The sequence below is a fragment of the Chiloscyllium punctatum genome, chromosome 5, assembly GCF_047496795.1.
Source record: "Chiloscyllium punctatum isolate Juve2018m chromosome 5, sChiPun1.3, whole genome shotgun sequence".
Lineage (NCBI taxonomy): Eukaryota > Metazoa > Chordata > Chondrichthyes > Orectolobiformes > Hemiscylliidae > Chiloscyllium > Chiloscyllium punctatum.
In genome coordinates, this window is record NC_092743.1 from 59,919,010 (window position 1) to 59,943,681 (window position 24,672).

General features: G+C 38.7%; 1 protein-coding gene across 2 annotated transcripts in view; it reads left to right on the forward strand.

Moving 5' to 3' along the window:
* usp14 (ubiquitin specific peptidase 14 (tRNA-guanine transglycosylase)) overlaps positions 1–23,134 on the forward strand; it is a 58,988-nt gene extending 35,854 nt beyond the window's left edge. For both annotated transcript variants that reach the window (XM_072570411.1, XM_072570410.1), the window contains exons 9-16: positions 461–540; positions 3,672–3,786; positions 4,069–4,134; positions 6,187–6,279; positions 12,846–12,974; positions 16,476–16,542; positions 20,405–20,512; positions 22,721–23,134. In XM_072570411.1, the coding sequence (XP_072426512.1) occupies positions 461–540; positions 3,672–3,786; positions 4,069–4,134; positions 6,187–6,279; positions 12,846–12,974; positions 16,476–16,542; positions 20,405–20,512; positions 22,721–22,872 (810 nt within the window). In that variant the 3' untranslated portion in view covers positions 22,873–23,134. The remainder of the gene's footprint in view (positions 1–460; positions 541–3,671; positions 3,787–4,068; positions 4,135–6,186; positions 6,280–12,845; positions 12,975–16,475; positions 16,543–20,404; positions 20,513–22,720) is intronic.
* The last annotated feature ends 1,538 nt before the right edge of the window (positions 23,135–24,672 follow it).

Here is a 24,672-nt window from a genome sequence, read left to right on the forward strand (position 1 = left end):
CTCCATACAGTAAAAGAGGTTATGTTATGCTTTGTGTAAAATAATTTTGAAATGCTGTAGTGGATTTTTGGAAGTAGCAAACTGTGTGATATCCTTTCCTGCCAGCAAAATGTAGAACCTTTCAAATGATTTGACAGTATTTATATAAAGGAACACAGGAATTAGGAGCAGAACTGTGCCATTGACCTCTTTGAGCCTGTTTTGCCATTTGATAAGATGTGTTTATGGACACGTTTCCACTTTCATGTCTGCTCCCTTTTCAATCAAAAGTCAGTCTAACTCTGTCTGGAATAAATTCAATGACCCAAACTTCATTGCTTTCTGCAAAAGTGAATTTCACATATTGATGACAGCTTGAGTGAGAGCTCTTCTTTTCACTTATCCTCCCCTTAGTTTATTTCTCCCCCAGTCTATTTGTAGTTTTGTTAGTTAAGCTATGTTTGATTTTTCTCTCTCCTAGAGTAATTCGGAGGGTGCAACAGCTTCAACAACCAAGAAAAATTTCATTGATCAATTCTTTGGCGTAGAATATGAAACATCGTATCCTTTACTTTGCAAATACAAAAGCAAATGGAAAGCTTTGTTGAAATTCATTCGAGGAATCAAGCAGTTATTTTACATTAATGTTTAAGTGTGATATTGCATTGTACTTAATTTTCTGTCTGTCAATTTCCAACATCACCTCAACACAATATTCCCTTTAGCTTCCTTTCAATTTGAGCATAGATTGTTCAAAGCAACGTATGAAAACTGTCAATATTTGGTTTCCACAGCTGGCTTCTCTTCCAATCTATGAAGTGATTGATCTCATGTTAAAATGTGTAAAGATTAATTTACTTTGTAACCAGCATTCCACTACATCCCACCTGCTACAGGCAATATCTGCTTTATTGAATCCAGTGATCACAGATGATTGCATATCAAAATTCATTCAGACATTTCCCTTCAGATCCAGCTGGATGGATGCTATGGATCCTGCTCTCCTCTGAAAGCCGCACACTACTCAAGATATCATCCTTGAAACCAATGAATATGTTCATTTCTAGTTTTCTCCACTATTGATGATTTCACCCTCCTCTCTTAACATATGGAAGTAGTTCATGGGTTATTTTCTTATCGTTAAGGATTAAACAATCCATTCAGTTGCCCTTGCTGCTTCCTTTCTCTAATCTTCATCTTTATCCATCAACTAAACCTTCCCCATAATGACTCTTCTTTCATGCTGTTCAGTGTTTATCTTGTCCATGAGGCTCACCTCTTGTTGCAATAATAGCGAGCATTGATGACTACTTACTTAAATTTAATATCTGCTTCAAACTGCAAATAATGTTGAGATTTGAGAATCACCTGCAGACCGGAAGAAACTGAAGCACTATTCTTCTCGGGGTCCCATAATAACTGACATTGTATATGATTCATGAGAAAAAGTGAGCATGCTGGAGATCTAAAATGTTTAATGGTATCACTTCTGAAACAATAACTCTGTTTCACTTGCTGCAAAGTTCTGCTGAGTATTTGCAACATTTTCTGTTTTTATTTGTTGATTCCTATCCTCCAGTATTGCTTGTCTCATTTTCAAAGCTACAGTCTCATCCAGAAAAATCCTCAAACTGAATTCTCAACCTTTTATTCTCATTAAAAATGATTGCCCCCATCTCCAACCTCCATTTTCTGCCAACTCCATGTCTGGATTTTCTAATCAGTTCTGTAATCATGGCATGACTATTTGAAGTGGTTCAAACTGAAGTCACCAATTGTAATTTCTGTATCTGTGAACTTTGTATTTTTATCCTATGTATTTCTGTGAAATTTGACATGGTTGGCAAAATATCCAGAGTTATTGAAATAACTGACAATGCTGCTCTCAATCATTTCAGGTTTTCTTTTGCTTGGTTTACCTATATCCCTTAGCAATATCATGTGACATCAGATTCCACTTGCACAATGAGAAAGGCCAGCCTTCCCACTCCTCCACCTGTCCAGGCCCCTCCACTGACCTGTTACAGTTCTAATGTCGAATCTTAAATAAGCTGCATATTCCTCTGGGATGTGAGCTTAAATCTGAAATCTACTTGGGTACAAAGCATGTTTTAAATATGTCAGTGGCCATCAACACTTGCTAATATTGAAATTAAAATTAATAGAACATTAAATAGCAAAATACTAATGCTGTAAATCTGAGAATTTCGCTTGAATCAGTGGCTTACATACTTCTGATATCTTCATGACAGGCTCATTTTTAAATCCACATTGAATTCATATTCAGTAAGTGAATGTAGTCACAGTTGTCACAGTTCACAGTGTGATTAATCAACCTGATCTGGGGTAGGTGGAAATTGAACCTGAGCCTTCCAGTTCTGAGATAGGGACACTACCACTGTGCTACAAGACCCCTCATGATTTGTCACAGATTGGGTGACCAATATTTGGAGCACTTGCATTCAGTCTGCAAATGTGACTGAATTTCCAGTTGGCTGTCATTGTAATTTTCTACCTTTCTACCATTCTGACTTGTCCTCCACTTCCTTCAGTGTTCCAACTTTTGACTAGACATTTGACTTCTGGAATTTAAACATTTATTTGGCATTCTTGGGATGTGGATGTCACTGGTTAGACTAGCATCTATTGTCCATTCCAAATTTCCGTGGTGAAGGTGGATGAGAGCTGCAATCCTTTGGGTGTAGGAAGAGTGTTCCAGGATTTTGAACCTGCAATAAGAACTACAATATAGTTCCAAATCAGAATGGTGTTTGACTTGAGGGGAAATTTGTTCACGAATATCTGTTGTCTTTGTCCTCCTTAGTGATAAATTTGCAGGTTTGGATTGTGCTGTCAGAGGAACCTTGAGTTACTGCAGTATGTCTTGTAGATGGTATTGGTCCCACTATGAGCTGGTGGTGAAGGGAACAATTGTTTAAATTTGTGGATGTGAAGCCAACCAGGTGGGCTGCTTTGTCCTGGATGCTGATTTGTGTTGAGTTGCATTCTGTTTGCTTGAATGTATATTCCAATACTTCCCTGACTTTGTGCCTTGTAGTTGACAGACAGGCACTGGGGAGACAGAACACGTTTTTTGCAACATTATTTTTAGCCTTGGACCTGTGTTTCTAGTGAGTGGTAACTACCAGGATGTTGATAGTGAGGGATTAAGTGGTAGTAATGTTGTTGAACATCCAGTCTCATTTTGTTTTGTTTTTCTTTGGAAGAAGTTTTAGTTTCTACTGACTTGGTTTTTCTCTCCTTTTTGCTGTTGGATGGTTGTTGTTCATCATTTTGCTATTCACATTTCCTGTAGACATTTCTGACGTTTAATCACTCCCATTAGCCTTCCACCACCAACCCTTTTGTCATTTTAATTGCTCCTGTATTGCACCCTATTACATACCATATTTTGTTCTCTTACACACACACACACGCACACACACATCTTTGTACTTGCTTAACAACAATTACACCTCTCGTCTTTTCCCCTCGCCACCCCCTCCAGTTCTGATAGTCATCATCTGAGCTGCTAACTCTGTTTCCGTCTCCATAAATGCGACTTGTTTCTGCCATTTTCAGATTTTGTGTGATCCAAATTTTAATCTTGTTTAATTATGGTATTGGAGAAATCCATTTATTACTTTTAGTTCTGGCTTCATATGAATTCATCCTTAATAATTTCCTTAAAGCATGAAATGCACTGAAACAGATGATGAGGAAGTAACAAAGGGCAAGGAAACACAGCTTCAACTTAGTTGTTTTATTAATCAGGAAGTTAAATATCTTTTTACAGGCCTGAAATTGGTGAGTACCCAAACTTGTCAAGTGAATTGATATTTAAGGGCTATAAAAGAAGGTTTGTGAAGGTGAAGATTTATGTATGAATTTACAATATTTCTTTGGTTTGAAAGTTGCCTGATAATCAGATTTACTGTTACCTTAAATGAGAGTGTACTTCATTTTATTATGGTCAACATTGTTGACATAATGGAGAAAATTGAAAGCTAAAAGCTTGCTCAAAATTAACAGAAACTGCATTCACTGTTTGAGGTCAGCTATGTAACTTTAATTTTTTAAATTTCTTAGCGTCTTCATGAAGAGATTACTAAACATTCTCCTACGTTGCAAAGAAATGCTTTGTACATAAAATCTGTAAGTACCGTTCTAGTATTAATGACTTCATTTTGGGAATATAGTTAAAGTGCATTTGTAAGTTGCTAGTAATTTAAGGTTTGAAGAAAAAGGAATTGATAGTGTAAAAACTCTAGGGGGAGATGACAGGAAAATGCAAACCTGTTAGCCTTGCAGCAATAGTTATCTATTGTAAAGGATGGGTTAACAGATAAGCTGGTTAATAATGATTTGGTTCGGTATTGTCAGCATGGACTCACAAATGAGGAATTTGATAAGCTTGTTTCGAAGATGTTCCAAACAAAATTAAGACCCGCAGGAAGTAGTATTCTTTAGATTTTCGGAAGGCTTTTGATAAATGCCCTCACAGGAGACGTGGGTTAAGAGGTATTGTACTGGCATTGATTAATGATTTGCTAACCGTCAAGAAACCTAGAGTGAAGTAAATAGGTTATTCTCACGTTGGCAGACTGTGCCTAGTAGAATACTGCAAGGATCATACTTGAGGCTCAGCTGTTGGTTACTTATTGATGATTCGGAGGTGGAGATCCAATGTAATGTTTCTAAATTTGTGGATGATATAAAGCTAAATGGGAATGTATGTTGTGAGAAAGTTGTAAAGTGGCTTCAGGAAAGTTTGGAGAGACTGAGAATGAGCAAGAACTTGCCAGATGAAGGAAAATGTGGGTTTATCCATTTGGTAGGTGAAATAGATATGTAGAGTACTTCTTAAATAGTAAGATGTTGGATATATGAAAGGAAATAGGAAGGCTAATGTCATGTTAGCCTTTAAGTTTGCAGATGTTAGGTGGAGAAACAGGTAGTGTTGATGTGAGGGAGGCTGCAGAAGGACTTGGGACAAGCTAGAAGAATAGATGAAGAGCTGCACTGCTGAGGGTGCATAAGGCTCAGGTCAGACTGCATTTTGAATATTGTAAGCTGTTTAAGGAATAATGGGCTGGTCTTGGGGAGGGTCCAGAAGATGTTCACAGAATGATCCTAGGAGTGAAGGGCTTGTGATACGAGGAGCAGTTGAGCAAGCTGGGTCTGGGTGCCACCTCAGTCTGGGATGTAAAGAAATTATTTTAATCTTATGAATGTTTGGAATTCCAATCACAGAAGGCTATAGAGTTTCAGTCTTCTAGTATGTAGAGTTGGAAATTGGTACAGGGTTATGGAGATGTGGTGATGGCATCGTAATGTTTGATCAGCCATGACCTTGAAAAAGTGGAGATGTGAAGGTGTCAGTGTTAGACTAGGGTGGACAAGGTGAGAAATCGCATGACCACAGCTTATAGTCCCTAACAACAGGTTTATTTGAAACCACAAGCTTTTGGAGCACTGCTTCTTTGTCAGGTGAAGTTCAAATAAACCTGATGTTGTGTGACTTCTGACTTTGAGAAAGTTATAGGATCATACAGTCACTGTGGGTTTGCAAAAGGGAAATTGTGCTTGAAAAATTACTGAAAATTTTTGAGGATGTTACTAGTAGAGTAGATAAAAGGGGAGCCAGTAGCTGTTGCATCTTTGGGCTTTCAGAAGACTTGCGATAATGTCCCACGTAAGAGGTTAGCATTTAAAATCAAAATACGCAGGGTTGCGATTAGTGTGCTGACATGCATACAGGACTGGCTGGCAGGCAGGAAACCAAGACTAACAAAGGAAATAAACGGATCATTTTCTGACTGCCAGTGGCGAGCAGGAATCCGTTCTTGGACCCCAGCTATTAACAATATATATTCATGGTTTAGATGATTGAATAAGTGTAATGTTTTCAAGTTTGCACCCTCCCATTCAGCTTTGTGTCGTCTGCAGAAATGCTTCACTGAATAGGACATGTTGTGAGTTGATACATGCATGGCAGATGAAGTATAATTTAGATAAATGTGGCAGGTCGGCTTTGTACATTATATTTTAAATATGGTAGATTTTTGTGAAAATACACTTGTACATGCATGTATATTGGAAATCATTATGCAGCTGTAATGAATAGAATAGTTCTGGGATGAATTTTAATACAAAATTGATAACCCTTCGTGCACTCTAATTGACATTTAATTTTGTTTCATTTAGTCTAAAATTCAGCGTTTACCTGCATACCTTACGGTTCAGATGGTGAGGTTTTTCTACAAGGAAAAAGAGTCTGTAAATGCCAAAGTTCTCAAGGTTTGTAAATGTGTTACATAAAAGTGTTAGCCTGTCCATAAATTGTTTGAAAAAATGTGTACATTTGATTTCTTGGTGCCCATTTCGCAGATTTCATGTCCTAAATGTTCCTGGTTTTTTGTTTGTTGCATACCAGGCAGCAAGGTTAGTTGGTCTACCAAATTTGAAATCTTCCAAAAGGGACCTCTTCTGAAATAAATCAAATATCTAGTAAAATAATAATGCATATTAATTCATATAGTTGTCATTCAGTAGTACAGATCTTGATTGTTCATGAAAAAAATTTTGTTATCTTACACTCACAAGGACAGGCATAAAAGTACCAAATTTCAAACTTAATGCAGTGAGATTCTGAGTTGATTACTGAACAATCCCGTGTTTGCTAATAGAGCGCTAACAACAGTTTTTAAGATAATCAGTTGAATTCATTGTGTGGGTAATTTATGCTGATTTTGAAGGAAGGTGTATATACATATGTAAGATCAAGTTTTTTTTTTCTGAAAATAAAAGGGCCTCTTAGCTTTTGTGAATTATCCAGGACCTTTGGAAAATTCTTGGTATCCAATGGCCATGGCACTGTAATGAAGAAAGCAATCTTGCAGTGTACTTTGGTACTGTGGTATAAATTGTGATGATTGAAAATTATCCTGATAAGTGTACAATTAAAAGCTTCGACAACATAGGGTCATAGAGGTGTACAGCATGGAAACAGACCCTTCGGTCCAACTTGTCCATGCTGACCAGATATCCCAACCCAATCTAGGCCCACCTGCCAGCACCCAGCCCATATCCCACCAAACTCTTCCTATTCATATACCCATCCAAATGCCTCTTAAATGTTGCAATTGTACCAGCCTCTATTACTTTCTCTGGCAGCTCATTCCATACACTCACCACCCTCTGTGTGACAAAATTGCCTCTTAGATCGCTTTTAAATCTTTCCCTTATCACCCTAAACCTATGCCCTCTAGTTCTGGACTCCTCGACCACAGGGAAAAGACTTTGCCTATTTGCCCTCTCCATGCCCCTCATAATTTTGTAACCCTCTAGAAGGTCACCCCTCAGTCTCCGACGCTCCAGGGAAAACAGTCCCAGCCTGTTCAGCCTCTCCCTATAGCTCAAATCCTCCTACCCTGGCAACATCCTTGTAAATCTTTTCTGAACCCTTTCAAATTTCACAACATCTTTCCGATAGGAAGGAGACCAGAATTGCATGCAATATTCCAGCAGTGGCCTAACCAATGTCCTGTACAGCCGCAACATGACCTCCCAACTCCTGTACTCAATACTCTGACCAATAAAAGAAAGCATACCAAATACCTCCTTCACTATCCTATCTACCTGCGACTCCACTTTCAAGGAGCTATGAACCTGCACTCCAAGGTCTCTTTGTTCAGCAACACTTCCTAGGACTTTACCATTAAGTGTATAAGTCCTGCTAAGATTTACTTTCCCAAAATACAGAAGCTCGCATTATCCGAATTAAATTCTATCTGCCACTTCTCAGCCCATTGGCCCATCTGGTCAAGATCCTGTTGTCAAATGGCTAGTTCTCCCTGTATTCCATGAGATCTAACCTTGCTAATCAGTCTCCCATGGGGAACCTTGTCGAACGCATTACTGAAGTTCAAAAAACTCTGGAAAAGGACAGACCAGATATAAAAGTTAAAGTTCTAAATTGGAGAAAGGCCAATCGTAACGGTATTAGGCAAGAACTTTCGAAAGCTGATTGGGGGCAGATGCTTGCAGGTAAAGGGACAGCTGGAAAATGGGAAGCCTTCAGAAATGAGATAACAAGAATCCAGAGAAAGTATATTCCTGTCAGGGTGAAAGGAAAGGCTGGTAGGTTTAGGGAATGCTGGATGACTAAAGAAATTGAGGGTTTGGTTAAGAAAAAGAAGGAAGCATATGTAAGGTATACACAGGATAGGTTAAGTGATCCTGAGAAGAGTATAAAGAAAGTAGGAGTATACTTAAGAGGGAAATCGGGAGGACAAAAAGGGAACATGAGATAACTTTGGCAAATAGAATTAAGGCGAATCCGAAGAGTTTTTACAAATACATTAAGGACAAAAGGGTAACTAGGGAGAGAATAGGGCCACTCCAAGATCAGCATGGCGGCCTTTGTGTGGAGCCACAGAAAATGGGGGAGATGTTTAATGAGTATTTTGCATCAGTATTTACTGTGGAAAGGATATGGAAGATATAGAATGTAGGGAAATAAATGGTGATATCATGCAAAATGTCCATATTACAGAGGAGGAAGTTCTGGATGTCTTGAAACAGGTAAAGGTGGATAACTTCCCACAACCTGATCTAGGTTTACCCTAGAACTCTGTGGGAAGCTGGAGAAGTGATTGCTGGGCCTCTTGCGGAGATATTTGTATCATCGATAGTCACAGGTGAGGTGCCGGAAGACTGGAGGTTGGCTAACATGGTGCCACTGTTTAAGAAGCGTGGTAGAGACAAGCAAGGAAACTATAGACCAGTGAGCCTGACGTCGGTGGTGGGCAAGTTGTTGGAGGGAATCCTGAGGGACAGGATGTACATGTATTTGGAAAGGCAAGAACTGATCTGGGATAGTCAATATGGTTTTGTGCGTGGGAGATCATGTCTCACAAACTTGATTGAGTTTTTTGAAGAAGTAACAAAGAAGATTGATGAGGGCAGAGCGTAGATGTGATCTATGTGGACTTCAGTAAGGCGTTCGACAAGGTTCCCCATGGGAGACTGATTAGCAAGGTTAGATCTCATGGAATACAGGGAGAACTAGCCAGGACAGAACTGGATACAGAACTGGCTCAAAGGTAGAAGACAGAGGGTGGTGGTGGTGGTGGAGGGTTGTTTTTCAGACTGGAGGCCTGTGACCAGTGGAGTGCCACAAGGATCGGTGCTGGGCCCTCTACTTTTTGTCATTTACATAAATAATTTAGATGCAAGCATAAGAGGTACGGTTAGTAAGTGTGCAGATGACACCAAAATTGGAGATGTAGTGGACAGCGAAGAGGGTTACCTCCAATCACAACAGGATCTTGATCAGATGGGCCAGTGGACTGAGAAGTGGCAGATGGAGTTTAATTAAGATAAATGCAAGGTGCTGCATTTTGGGAAAGCAAATCTTAGCCGGATTTATACACTTAATGGTAAGGTCCTAGGGAGTGTTGCTAGACATGGAGACCTTGGAGTGCAGGTTCATAGCTCCTTGAAAGTGGAGTCGCAGGTAGACAGGAGAGTGAAGATGGCGTTTGGTATGCTTTCCTTGATTGGTCAAGAGTATTGAGTGCAGGAGTTGGGAGTTCATGTTGCGGCTGTACAGGACATTGGTTAGGCCACTGTTGGAATATTGTGTGCAATTCTGGTCTTATTTTCTTTTCTCAGTTGTTAATGGTGAACTCGTGATCCTGACACTCTGCCACTCCGATCCTGGCATCTATCCTGTTGAACCCTCCCGGAATTTAGATCATCATTCCATTACGTGAATTCTAGATCATATAGGCACATTCTGATTAATCTCTCTTCTTCGGATAATCATCTCATTTCTGGAATCAATCTAGTGAACCTACATTAAGGCAATTATATCCTTCCCTAGATGGAAGCAATCCTTCTTTAGAAGTAAGCCCAAATATTCATAGTGTCCCAAGTGTGATTTCACTAATGCCCTACACGACTGTAACAAGATTTTTTAGCCTTTATTGCAAGGGGTTTGGAGCACAACTTACCATTTGCTTTTTGTTTTTAAGCAGTGTCTACGTGTTAACTTTGTGGTTCTTGTATAGTGATGCCCAAATCCCTTTGTAGCCCAGTGTTTAATAATTATCCATCATTTGAAAAGCACACTTTTTGTTTCTGTTCTTTCTACTAAAGTACATAACTTCATTTTCCCATATTTATGCTCTGTCGTTTTCTTGTCATCTCACAATCATACTATATTCTTAACAGTTTACTTTCCAACCAAGCTGTCTTATTCATAAACTTGGATAAATTAAACTGGTTCCCTCATGTAATTGTTTGCAAATTACTGTGCTCCAGTATTCAGCATTTGTATAGAAACAGCCTGCCAATCTGGAGATGATTAATTTATTTCCATTCTCTATTTAATGTATTTTAACTGAACTCTGTCCATGCTAACTTGTTATCTTTTACGACAGGAGTCCTTGAATTATGTGACAGCCTCTATGGCATATTATAAATGCCTTTTGAAAATGTAAATATACTGCAACTGTGGATTTCTCTTTACCATGTTAGTTACATTCTCTAAAAATGCTGTAGCACTATTTCTCTTCCACAAACCATACTAACTCTCCTTAATCATACTACGTACCCTTTTACTAACAATATAATACTTGATGACCAATTCTTGCATTTTCCCATTAACTGATGACCGGGAACTGTCAGTTAGTTAGTCAATTTTCTCTCACCTTTTCTTTAATAGTAGTTTTCCATTTCGTATTTTCCAAATCACTGGGGTTGTTCCAGAGTCTGTCAGTGTGTTAAGGTCATAATGAATCCATATCTCTGCAGTCATTTCATTTGAAACCCTAGATTTTAGCCTATGGTTTTGGTCGCATTGTTTTTCCAAGACCTTCTCTTGTTAACATTAATTATTTTCAGTTCCTCACTGCAGTTGCACCATGGTTCCCCCACTATTTCTGGTATGATTATTCTGAAGTAATTGTGAGAGGGTTGTAGTACAAAAATAACTAAGTCTTATTACAAATGTACAGGGCTTTGAATGTGTAATTTTAGTCTCCTTGGGAAAAGTGATCCAGTTGTGGTTGTGCATTGTATAAAAACATGAGCACTTGTAAAAACAAAATCCAAATCCTTTCAACCTCTGCCTCAGTGAAAATAAATGTAGTGTCTTGAGCATCTTCTGATAACTATAGTTTCTTATCCAGGGTAACACCTTAGTGAATCTAAATGTATGCTTCCAGTGCATGCCATCGCTTCAACTTAAAATTCAGTATTGTTTCTTTTCTTGTTCCTATGCATACTGCACTGTATTATTTGGTCCTGGACTAGTCCAGGCACATGTACGATAATCTAGAGATTTCAAATTTAAATTTTACTGTGGTTTTAATTTAGTTTTCTTTCTTTAAAAATAGAAGTTAAAAAGTTAGCTAAAACAACTTATGTTTTTCGAATTTTATTAAAGAGTGTGGTACTGGAAAAGCACAGCTCATGAGCCAGTATCCGTGGAGCAGGAGAATCAACGTTTTAGCCTAAGTCATTCTTAAGGAATGCATCAACTTATGCTCAATGTTGATTCTCCTTCTCAAGGCTGCCTGACTGGCTGTGCTTTTCCAGAACCATTCTATTCGACTCTGATTTCCAACATCTGCAGTCCTCACTTTCTCCTACAATATTATTAAAGCCTAACCAACTTAACAATTGTGCTTCAGGTAAGAAATCCTGCTGTCCTGACCTGGAGTGGTCCGTGTGTCTCTAAATAAACTCCAGCAATTCAAAAGGCTCACCAGAAATCATAGCCCTAACTCTATCCTTGTGTTTTTGCTAATCATCTGTGAGATCTGTGTGTTACTGGCTTGCCTAGCATTTATACCTGATCCCTGATTTGATGGTGGTGAGATTTCACCTTGAACTGCACAGTCCTTGTGGCAGAGGGGTATCCACAATACTGTGAGAAAGTGAGTTTCAGGATTTTGATCCACTGGCCATGAAGGGATGGCGATATATTGTTCCAAATCAGGATGATCTGTGACTTGGAGGGGAACCTGCATGGTGTTTTCACCTCTCAAGACTTAAAAATAAATGTTTTGTTACTATTGAATTGCTATTTCAATTAAACTTGCTTATTTTAAGGTGAAGTGATGGCCTAGTAATGTTATCACCGAACTGTTAAGCCAGAGAGCCACTTGATGTTGGGGACCGGGTTTATATCTTGCCTTGGCCGTTGGTGGAATATAAATTCAATAAAAGTCTAGAATTAAAGGGTCTATTGATGACCATGAATCCATTGTTGATTTGTCAAAAAATCACATCTGGTTCACTAATGTCCTTTAGGGAAGGAAACTGCCATCCTTGCCTGTTCTGGCCTATATATGACTCCAGAGCCATAGCAATGTGTTTGACTCTAACCTGCTATTGGGGCAGTTAGGGATGGGTAATAAATGCTGGCCGAGCCAGCAATACCCTAATTCCATGAATGCATTTTTTAAAAATTTCAGCAGCCATACTGCCAGTGCTGGATTCGCCTAATGCTCCTCTCTCTTTACATTGCTTATGTGCCGTGAAAACTATCTGCTTGTAACTATTTTTATTTGCAAATGTCTCTTAAAACACCACCTGCCATTTGAGTGCCAGTGGTTAAGAGGAATTACTGTGTGTGTGTGTGTGTGTGTGTGTGTGTGTGTGTGTGTGTGTGTGTGAATCTTGGACAAGTTGTCACCATCTTTGTAGTTTGCTGTTTACTAAAGTAACTTGGGATCTCTAGCGTTACAGATCATATTGTGATTTTTCTAGCAGAAGGCCTTTAAAAGAAACAACTTCATCATATAGTTTTTGCAACAGCCCTTGAACAAGTTGATTTTATTTTTTCTCTTCAGGATGTCAAGTTTCCTCTAATGCTGGATGTGTATGAACTATGTGTACCAGAGCTACAAGAAAAAATGATTCCACACAGATCAAAATTCAAGGAGCAAGAAGACCGGAAAGTCAATATGCAGACAATGAAGGTAATTTTGAAGGGACCTCTCCTGTGATTGGCCAATAGCTTTTGTTGCTGCTACTTGATTGAGGAAATAAGTGATTTAAAATTCATCAGTCAAAATATTTTGCAGTGCACTAAATATTCAGTGTGTTGAAGGAGATTATTTAGTGCAAAATATTGTATGGCTTTGATGAATATCTGTTATAAAAGTAAAGCATTTCTGTACTATAATGTGGGATGCCACCATAAATATTCATGACGAGAATAAATTTTTAACATTTTCCAAATTGTTGAGTGCTGTTCAGTTGTAGAATTGATTTACTCCTTCAAAGATTTGCACTGAGTATCTGAAGTTATACTCAAGATATTATTTCAATTAACCTTCACTAATTCTCATCTATTTCTATTTCATTGCCTTTATTTGCCTTGTTTTGGGCTTTCAGAATTAATGTAAGTTTCAAACTTGATGTGAAACTATCATTTTGATCACTCTGCTCCATAGGATCCTTAACTCTGAGATTTTCCCTTTCTCATTAAACAATACTATCCAATAAAATAACCTTTGTGTGGTGATAGACCTGAAACATGATCTGTTTCAATCCCTAAATAGACTGTTAAGGTTGCTGAACTTTTTCAGCCTTTTATGTTTTTTTTCAACCCCTAATAGTCAGAGGGAAATTGAGAAACAAACTTGTAAGGACATCTGAACTATCTGTAAGAATAATAGGGTGGTTATGGTAGGGGATTTTAAATTTCCAAACATAGACTACGACTGTCATAGTATTAAGGGTTTAGGTGGAGAGGAATTTGCTAAGTGTGTACAGGACAATTTTCCAATTCAGTATGTGGATGTACCTACGAGAGAAAGTGCAAAACTTGACCTACTCTTGGGAAATAAGGCAGGGCAGGTGACTGAGTTGTCAGTGGGGGAACACTTTGGGCCCAGTGACCATAATTCTATTAGATTTAAAATAGTGATGGAAAAGGATAGACCAGATCAAAAAGTTGAAGTTCCAAATTGGAGAAAGGACATTTTTGACGGTATTTGGCAAGAACATTTGAAAGCTGATTGGAGGCAGATGTTCGCAGGTAAAGGGACGGCTAGAAAATGGGAAGCCTTCAGACATGAGATAACTAGACTCCAGGAAAAGTATATTCCTGTCAGGGTGAAAGGAAAGGCTGGTAGGTATAGGGAATGCTGGATGACTAAAGAAATTTGAGGGTTTGGTTAAGAAAAAGAAGGAAGCATATGTAAGGGTATAGACAGGATCGATCGAATGAATCCTGAGAAGAGTATAAAGAAAGTAGGAGTATACTTAAGAGGGAAACCAGGAGGGCAAAAAGGGGACATGAGATAACTTTGGCAAATAGAATTAAGGAGAATCCAAAGAGTTTTTACAAATACATTGAGGACAAAAGGGTAATTAGGGAGAGAATAGGGCCCCTCCAAGATCAGCAAGGCGGCCTTTGTGTGGAGCCGCAGAAAATGGGGGAGATGCTAAATGAGGTGTTTGCATCAGTATTTATTGTGGAAAAGGATATGGTAGATATAGAATGTAGGGAAACAGATGGTGACATCTTGCAAAATGTCCATATTACAGAGGAGGAAGTTCTGGATGTCTTGAAACGGTTAAAGGTGCATAAATCCCCAGGAGCTGATCAGGTGTACTCTAGAACTCTGTGGGAAGCTAGAGACGTGATTGCTGGGCCTCTTGCTGAGATATTTGTATCATCGATAGTCACAGGTGAGGTGCCGGAAGACTGGAGGTTGGCTAACATGGTGTAACTGTTTAAGAAGGGTGGTAAGGACAAGCCATATAGACCAGTGAGCCTGATGTCGATGATGGACAAGTTGTTGGAGAGAATCCTGAGGGACAGGATGTGCATGTGTTTGGAAAGGTAAGGACTGATTAGGGATAGTCAACATGGCTTTGTGTGTGTGAAATCATGTCTCACAAGCTTGAGTTTCTTGAAGTAACAAAGAGGATTGACGAGGGCAGAGTGGTAGATGTGATCTATATGGACTTCAGTAAGGCGTTCAACAAGGTTCCCCATGGGAGACTGATTAGTAAGGTTATATCTCATGGAATGCAGGGAGAACTAGCCATTTGGATACAGAACTGGCTCAAAGATAGAAGACAGAGGGTGGTGGTGGAGGGTTGTTGTTCAGATTGGAGACCTGTGACCAGTGGAGTGTCACAAGGATCGGTGCTGGGTCTTCTACTTTTTGTCATTTACATAAATGATTTAGATACGAGCATAAGAGGTAAGGTTAGCAAGTTTGCAGATGACACCAAAATTGGATGTGTAGTGGACAGCAAAGAGGGTTACCTCAGATTACAACAGGATCTTGACCAGATGGGCCAATGGGCTGAAGTGGCAGATGGAATTTAATTCCGATAACTGCGAGGTGCTGCATTTTGGGAAAGCAAATCTTAGCAGGACTTATACGCTTAATGGTAAGGTCTGAGAGAGTGTTGCTGAACAAAGAGACCTTGGAGTGCAGGTTCATAGCTCCTTGAAAGTGGAGTCGCTGGTAGATAGGATAGTGAAGGCAGCGTTTGATATGCTTTCCTTTATTGGTCAGAGTATTGAGTACGGGAATTGGGAGGTCATGTTACGGCTGTACAGGACATTAGTTAGGCCACTGTTGGAATATTGCGTGCAATTCTGGTCTCCTTCCTATCGGAAAGATGTTGTGAAACTTGAAAGGGTTCAGAAAAGATTTGCAAGGATGTTGCCAGGGTTGGAGGATTTGAGCTACAGGGAGAAGCTGAACATGCTTGGGGGTGTTTTCCCTGGACTGTCGGAAGCTGAGGGGTGACTTTCTAGAGGTTTACAAAATTGTGAGAGGCATGAATAGGGTAAATAAGCGTATGGGGTCGGGGCGTCCAGAATTAGAGGGCATAGGTTTAGGGTGAGAGGGGATAGATATAAAAGAGACCTAAGGGGCATCCTTTTCACACAGTGGGTGGTACTTGCATGGAATGAGCTGCCAGAGGAAGTGTTGGAGGCTGGTACAATTGGAACATTTTAAGAGGCATTTGGATGGGTATATGAATAGAACGGGTTTGGAGGGATATGGGCCAGGTGCTGGCAAGTGGGACTAGATTGGGTTGGGATATCTGGTTGGCATGGACAGGATGGACCGAAGGGTCTGTTTCCATGCTGTATATCTTTATGACTCTATGTTCTTACTTTTTATTAGCCTTCTCTCTGTTTGACTCAACAACACATTATTCTAGGAAATGTTCTGAAGTGCATTCTTTGAGCTAGTGCCACAGGCTCCCTTTGCCAGTTTGATTCGTTCAGTCTACATGAACGTTAAAATTATTGTTGGAAAACATTTGTTATTTTCTTTAAAATTAATACTCTGAATAGATCAAGTAATATCCACGGAGAGAAACTAAGTTAACATTTCTGGTTGATGACCATTTACCAGAATTATGACCTGTTGCTTTCTGTTTCCCCACTTTGGACCTTGGTCACTTTAATCACGAAGGTTGACTTAATTTTTTTTTGTTAGGCTGACAATAAGAATGGAAGTGGAGAACCTAAAGAGGTCAAATATGCGCCATTTTATTTCCCTGATGGTGAGTAGATAATCAGTAGTTGGTTTGCAATATGCAACAGGTTCATATATCCTGTAGGATGAATGAAACAATCATTACTGAAGTTAAATAAGTTTTTGTTAGGGTATATTTAAGTAACTTCTGTTTCGAAAAGCTATATGAAAGGGCTACTGACGAGGTGTCTGCAAATTAAATGTCTTAACTATCAATATTGTCTCTTACTGGTGCTTTTTTTCCCTGTTTAAAGTATATTTTTTAAAAAGGGAAGGAAGAATCTTAACTATGTAATAGTTTGAGAAAGAAAATGGTATGTATGATTCATCTTTATTTCATATATTATTCAGTCTTCTGATTTTCTTTTAAAAAAAATTGTTTCAGGAACTGAGGCTGGGTAGGTTGGGTACCATTATTCAAGAGGGGAGTAAAGGACAAACCAAGAAGCTATAGGCAGTCAGTCTTCACATCAATGGTGGAGAAACTACTGAAGTAGATCTGAGAGTCAAAATTAATCTGCATTTGGAGGAGCAGGGATTAATCAAGAATAATCAGCATGGTTTTTATTTAAGGGAAGGCCACGTCTTGCCAAATTGTGACTTTTTTTTTAATAAGGGTACCAGGTGTACAGATGAGGACAGTGCTTTTGATGTAGTCTACATGGCCCTCAGCATGGCTTTTGCTAAGGTCCCACATGAGACTGATAGGAAAGGTAAGATCTCGTGGGATCCAAGGAAATTAACAAACAGTTCCAGATTTGGCGGAATGGCAGGAAGCAAAAGGTGACAGTTGGGGGATGTTTTTCTGACTGGTAGCCTTATTCTAGTGGGCTCCCACAGGGGTCAGATTGGGGGCTTTTGCTATTTTGTGATTCATGTAGACGATTTAGGCTTGACTGTAGGAACAAGCTTGCAGATGATACCAAAATTGGTGGAGTGGAAAGAAATGGGGAGGATAGCCTTAGATTACAGGAGATATAGACAGGCTAGTCATATGGGCTAATCGTTGGCAAATGGAATTCAATCCAGACAGATGTGAGGTGATGCACTTGGGCGGGACAAACAAAGCAAGACAATACATGATGCGGTGGAGTACCGAGGATCAGAGGGACTTTGATGTGCATGTACACCAGTCCCTTAAGATATCGGGATAGATGGATAACGTGGTTAAGAAGGCAAAGGGTACATTTGCCTTTATTAACCGAGACACAGAATTTAAGAGCAAGAAGTATCTGCTGGAGCTGTATAACATGTTAGCTAAGGTATGTTTAGAGGAGATGTGAGGAAAATCTTTTTCATTCAGATTGGTGGAGTTCTAGAACTCTCTGCCTATAAGGGTGGCAGAGACTGACACCCTCATAACGTTTAAGTATTTAGGTGCACTCTTGCAGTGCAGAGGTAAATGAACTGAGTGCTGGAAAATGGAGTTAGAATAATTAGGAGATATTTTCTGACTGGAGGCAATGGGCCAAAAGACCTTTTTTTTTCTATACTGTAGATCTCTATCACTGTATGATTGAGTAAATATTGAGTTTCTTTTTCAGAGAAAATTGTGAAATAGCATATGATGTTTTGCAGTAACCCGTGTATCATGAGAGGTTCTCAATTTTTGATCCTTGGATCTTGCTATGCCTAACTAGACTATTGGTCACTAAAGATGGCACGGTGGGTCAGTGGTTAGCACTGCTGCCTCACAGTGCCAAGGACTCTGGTTTGATTCCCACCTTAAGTGACTTTCTGTGTGAAGCTTGCACATTCTCTGTGTCTGCGTGGGTTTCCTCTGGGTGCTCCAATGTCCTCCCACAATCCAAAAGATGTGCAGGCCAGGTGAATTGGCCCATGCTAAATTGCCTATAGTGAAAGGTGTAATTGTCAGGGGTAAATGTAGAGGATTGGGTCTGGTTGGGATACTCTTTGGAGGGTGGGTGTGGACGTGTTGGGCCGAAGGGCCTGTTTCCATACTGTGGAGAATCTAATAAAAAAAATATATACATCTTGTCAAAGAGGAGTATGATGTAGTTTTGAGAAAAAATATTTAGTCTGTGATTGGTGGAAATACCATGAAATTTTAAAAAAATATATATTTATGGTTTGAATTTAGCTTGTGATTCGGTTTCTTGCAGATAAAATTGCAGTTCTGCCTTTAATTTTAATTTGTGGAATTCCTTGAAATGGAAAACCATATCATTTTGAGATTTTTTGAATTGGCTTTCTGATCAGGTAGTATGCCTAAATAACCTGGAACTAGTAGCAAATGGTGCTTAACACTTTCATAAGTTAAGTCAAAAATGGACTGCTGTTCGCAGAAATCTAAATTACTTGGGTATTTAAAATAGAGCATTTTTTTTGAAAATTGCCAAAGCTACGCTTCTGGTGATATAGTAATCCTAGGCAAACTAGAAACCAAGCAACAGATAGCCAAGTGGAGATTGAGTGCACTTTGTATTTTCGCCATTTGGCAGGGAGAAACATGCTTGAATTTGAACGAATGAATAAAATGTGGAATTGAAAGTTAGCTTCAGTAACGGTGACGAGCTATCATCAGTTGTTAGTAAAAACCCATCAGGATCATTCATGTCCTTTAACAGAGGAATTTTGTAGTGTTTTCCTGGTCTGGTTGGCTTGTGACTGAATCCACAGCAATGTAGTTAATTCATAACTCTAAAAATGGCCTCGCTAGCCACCCATTTCAAAGTCAGTTAGAGATGAGTTACATACACTGGTGTTGCCAGCAATGAAAGAGTTTTTATTTTAAATCAACTGTCATGTTAGAGGTTACAGCTGATCCTGATTCCATGTTGTACTAACTGTTGATCTCCCTTTTAATAATACTATCATTTAGATTTGCGTTCAAGACAAATCCATTTGGATGGCTGATCTGTCAGAGGTCTACTACTAATTATATGACTTTGCCGTCCTATAATATGTGGATGATAAATGAACAAATGTAGATTACTTGCATTTTACAATATTGCTTGTAATAAAATCTCATCCACTAAGCCATGAGTTTTGAGCATAAGATTAATGTCTAGTTTCAAATAAGCGCAGATCAACTGGAAGCAGTGGGGATTTGGGGATTGATAGGCCTTTGGGGATCATACAGTAGGCTAGGAGAAGATCACATGATGTATTAACTCTTTGCAACCTAATGATTGTTATTTGGATGCATGGCATACCAGAACAAACCAATTAACCACTCTATGTTGGACTTTGACAGACTGTAAAAGATGCATATAATTTTTGTAAGTTATACCTTAGTAGGGTTTTCCACTATCATGGTATTGGTCCTATTATTTTTGCTTCTGCATGTGGGACTTGTAAACTTGTTGATATTGAGGTGTCAGATTTGGCTTGATGTCAGAGTATAACAATGGCTTACTGTGGTAACAGTTTTAGTATGCAAATAGCTAATTTTTTTTTTTAGCCATTGAATTTCTTTTCATCTTAAGTAGAAAGCTGTGGCCATGCTGGGATGCTTGAAATTACACTCAAGTTAGCCATACTGACCGACTGAGCAAGCTGAGACAGGAACCTTTTGTATTTTGCTTAATTTCTATACCATCAGTTATTTAAGAATCATGCTACAAGTGGATGATTTTGTCACCCTTCAATTGTAGGGTTGCAATGCTTTTTTAAAAAAAATAAACATAAGTTCTCTAATCTTTGTTACTTCTAGAATCCTTCTGCTTCCAAATCTATTGTCTGCAACCTGGCTGATAGATTTCCCCATCCTTAAAATATTCTTTTCAGTTGACAGTTAACTAACATAGTACTTAGTCTGTGCCTTGTAACTTTCCACACAGAGATTGCTAACTTAGCACTGTAGAGTTGTGGCACATATGCTGCTTAAGACCTTTACAGTGAAATAAATTCTGGTTTTATTTTCACAGATTTAGGCTCCAATAACAGTGGATATTATGATCTAATGGCGGTGCTAACACATCAAGGCAGGTCGAGTTCATCTGGTCATTATGTAGCTTGGGTGAGAAGAAAATCAGGTACTTTCTTGTTTTATACACTCCCTTCTCATCAAAACTAATTGAATAAAGTTTTGCTGAAAATGACACATTTTGTTGAAACATTTTGTCTTGCACTCATTGGGACATTTTGCAAATGAAAATTTAAGGGAAAAACCAATATTTATACGCATGAGGGGGAGTACTGATTGGCAAGTGGATTCCGATTGATTGATAGAAGTATTGCCATGGTGAATACACCCATTAATGCTATTGGCTGACAGTTAATGGGCAATCCTGATGACATCAAGATGAGAGACTGCACTAAAATGTCATCTTTCAACAATGCTCAAGTTCTTTACTCCCAAATGATTAATAAAACAAAGGTGCTTTCGTTAAATGAGAAACTATTAAATATAATGAGTAGAGTTGCATTACTTAGCAACTAATCCAAGGAGCAATTGGGTGAGTATCTGCCTGCTCATTGTCTTATTCAAGTTAAAAATGAGATGACCTAGTGAATAGAATTCTGGTAGCACTTTTGAATCTGTTTTATTTCCAGAAAGCTGTCATTAGTGCATAGGTCAAAGTGAGGAAGCAGCAGATTTATGAAATAAACAGCTTTTATAGAATGGCGAGCTCTTGGCACAGAATCCTTAGCAGCAGAATCATTGTTCTACCTTGGGATTGAAAACTTGTTTGGCTGTATACAAAGGTTAGATCAATTTCACTTTGATAAGGAACTCTCAAATTGACAAAAGCTTTCTCATAATAAAACCTTTTGCCATTTCACACTTAGCTCACCAGTCTATCCAATCAAGAAAATAATAAGAGGCAAGTAATTATGTTTCGATATCACATCCATGCAATCAGCAGCTGCTGCTAGTTACTCTGTCTCTGATACTCAGCAGACTTCCCTCAGCTTCAGGATTCTGCATCCACAATCTTTTTTGAGAAACTTTGTTTTGGGGATTAGAGAGTCTTTCTGCAGGTCTGCTGCTGAACCAATAAACTGCAGTTTCATTCCTACAAAATAAAACGCCTTGCCTTTTTCCCTTAGATGTTCTAAATCTATTCCAAGGCTTGCCTTTGACAGCCTCACTGATGAATTTGCTGTCATATTTTTCCCCTTTCTTTGTTTGTCACTGGTTTAGTATTGCTAAGTGAAAATGAAAATCTTAAGTTATTCTCTACTCCAGCGAAATAGAAAGTTAGACTGCAAAACAATTAATTGAAAAGAGTTGTATACAGGAGGGAGATTTCTAGCACTGTTCCAAATGATTATATGTTGGTCATAATCAACGATTCAAAAATAATTTGCAATGACATTCTCAAGTTTTAGTGTCTAATTTATAGGTTTTGGTACATGCTCGGTCAAGAGATGAAACATGCTTCAATGAATTGGTGTGAAGTGCTTTGCTTTGTTTCTTTCTAAAAACAAAACATTTAAATCTAAAAGCTTTACACTGTTCTGAAATATTGTTCTTCTAATGCAGAAATATAACATTGAATACTTAAACACTTAATCCCGAAAACCTTTGGGTCGGGAGTAGAGTTGAGGCTACTCATGATGTGTCTCTATTGCATATTGCTGAACAGCCCTCAGTTGTTCATTGTCCACATTTGTATTATGAATGGTGGCCGAAGTGCTAGATAGCTGCCATGCTTGTGGAAACAAACGTGATTGCAATTTGGTATCTTCAGGAAGGAGAAAATTTGTCATAAAGGGCATTGTGTTAAATTTTTCTAAAAGACAAACAAGCTCATACTACATTTCTACTGTACTTGTTTTCTGAAATCTTGCTTCTAGATCTTATTCAGTACCTCCTTTGGTTAGCAGTAATGTCCTCCTGGTACAGCATTTCCACTTGCTTTCCTTCCCTTGTAGGGTGGTATCATATCCTCTCATGGAGCATAATGTCAAACTCATAACCTTCCTACTCTTTTTAAAAAAAATCTAAGTAAATGAGAAATTTGTGTTTATTTAAACAGATACTATTTTTATTCCTCTCCAGTACCAATAAAAAAACTCAACATAATACTTCCACACTAAATGCGATCTTTTGGCAGGCTTTTTTTTTTGATGTCTATATCTATCTCTCCTTACTTAGTCAATTTGAGTAGACGTGCAGGAGAACTGCCAAAGGTTTTCAAAGCCTTGCCCTGTTACATACAATTATACATCACAAGAAGGGATTATATGTCATGTATACCTGCATATGAAGGTTTCCATTTCTTGTTATTTTTTAGATGAGTGGATCAAATTCGATGATGATAAAGTCAGTGTTGTGGCACCTGAAGATATTCTGAAGTTGTCTGGTGGAGGCGACTGGCACATAGCCTATGTTCTACTATATGGTCCTCGTAGACTAGAAATAATTGAAGATGAAACCCCACAATGATGTCATGATTGAGCACAACTAGCTTAATTTTTGTTAACCTGCATGGCTATTAATGTTTTATGATGCCTTCACTTTTTGTAGCTGACGTTAAGTAAAACTGAAAAAGGAAGGTATTGCCTCAACTGTGTTTCTGATACTGCTTCACATCATCTACCACACCTTTTGCAAACAAATTGGGTGTTCATTGAGGAAAGCCTGTGGAGTTGATCTATTCTTATTTCTGACATTTCTCAATGTGGAATAATAAAAAGGTGATCCATAATTCTTTTGTGCTTTCCCTTTTGTTAAATGTTGTTTTCAATCATGACTGCTTCTCTTTTGTACAGCATCACAACTACAGTTGTATAAACCACAATTAACACTTAATTTTCATAATGTATTAAAAAACATTTAAATTAGATTAGATTAGATTACTTACAGTGTGGAAACAGGCCCTTCGGCCCAACAAGTCCACACCGCCCCGCCGAAGCGCAACCCACCCATACCCCTACATCTACCCCTTACCTAACACTACGGGCAATTTCGCATGGCCAATTCACCTGACCTGCACATCTTTGGACTGTGGGAGGAAACCGGAGCACCCGGAGGAAACACACGCAGACACGGGGAGAACGTGCAAACTCCACACAGTCAGTCGCCTGAGGCGGGAATTGAACCCAGGTCTCAGGCGCTGTGAGGCAGCAGTGCTAACCACTGTGCCACCGTGCCCTTCCATTTGTAAATTTTACACTCTAACTATGTGCCAAGTTCTAATAGTCCATATTGCTGCCTCATACAAAACCATTTTGCCTGAAACTATATTGTACTACATAATATAAATTTTAAAACTTTTCACTAAAACATGGTCATGGACAGTAGGGGAATGAGTTGAATTTAAATTAATTGTTTTTCCTCTCAAGTCTAAAATAGCATGGTCTTGTTCGATTTACTCCTTTCTACTTTTTTTTTGTTGTAGAGTCACATAGAGCTGTACAGCATGGAAACAGACCCCTTTGGTCCAGTGAGATAAGATTGTGGCTATTTGACCTATCCATTCCCCTCAGATTTTATAAGTCTCTAGAAGGTCACCCCTTAGCCTCCCATGCTCTAGGGAAAATAGTTCTGGTCTACTCAGCCTCTCCCTATGGCTCAAAGCCTCCAACCGTGGCAACATCCTTTGTAAATCTTTTTCTGAACCCTTTCAAGCTTCAGGTAGGTCATTGGATGTTCCTCAAACTTGTCATCAGGTTCTAATTTTTGTAATAAAGCTACAGCAAAATCCTTTTAAGTTGAAATTGTTAACAAAATAATTTCACTTTTTATCCCCACATATGTACATGTGCAGACATACGCATGCATAGTTACAATTCATACAGATTTTAGTAATGGTAGAGATGGGTTATATCAAATGCTGATGGCTCATCTCAGTGGTCTAATTAGAAGTCATTAATCTGACATGGGGTAGCTTTCTTCCCCATTGGAATTTCCATTGAGGGGATGAGGTTACTAAAAGCATTTTTGCAATTTTAGCATATTGGGTCTTTATGTTTTCCAGACTTAACTGGAAGCAGATGACGTGTCTCAAGTTTTTGTTAGCTTTAGCTAGAATGTCTATGCAATCTATTCACAAGCTTTTGAAAATACAATTGTGATCAGGCTCGGCTGGTTTATCCAGCAAGATGGTCCATTTTAAAAATCAATTTTAAAATGACATTTTAGTAGTATTTAGATGTATACTTGTAGTAGCAAGAAATACAAAACTGAGTCAAGTGCTGGAAAATTGGTTTGTGGTTTTTGGTCAGCATGGATGTGATGGGCAGA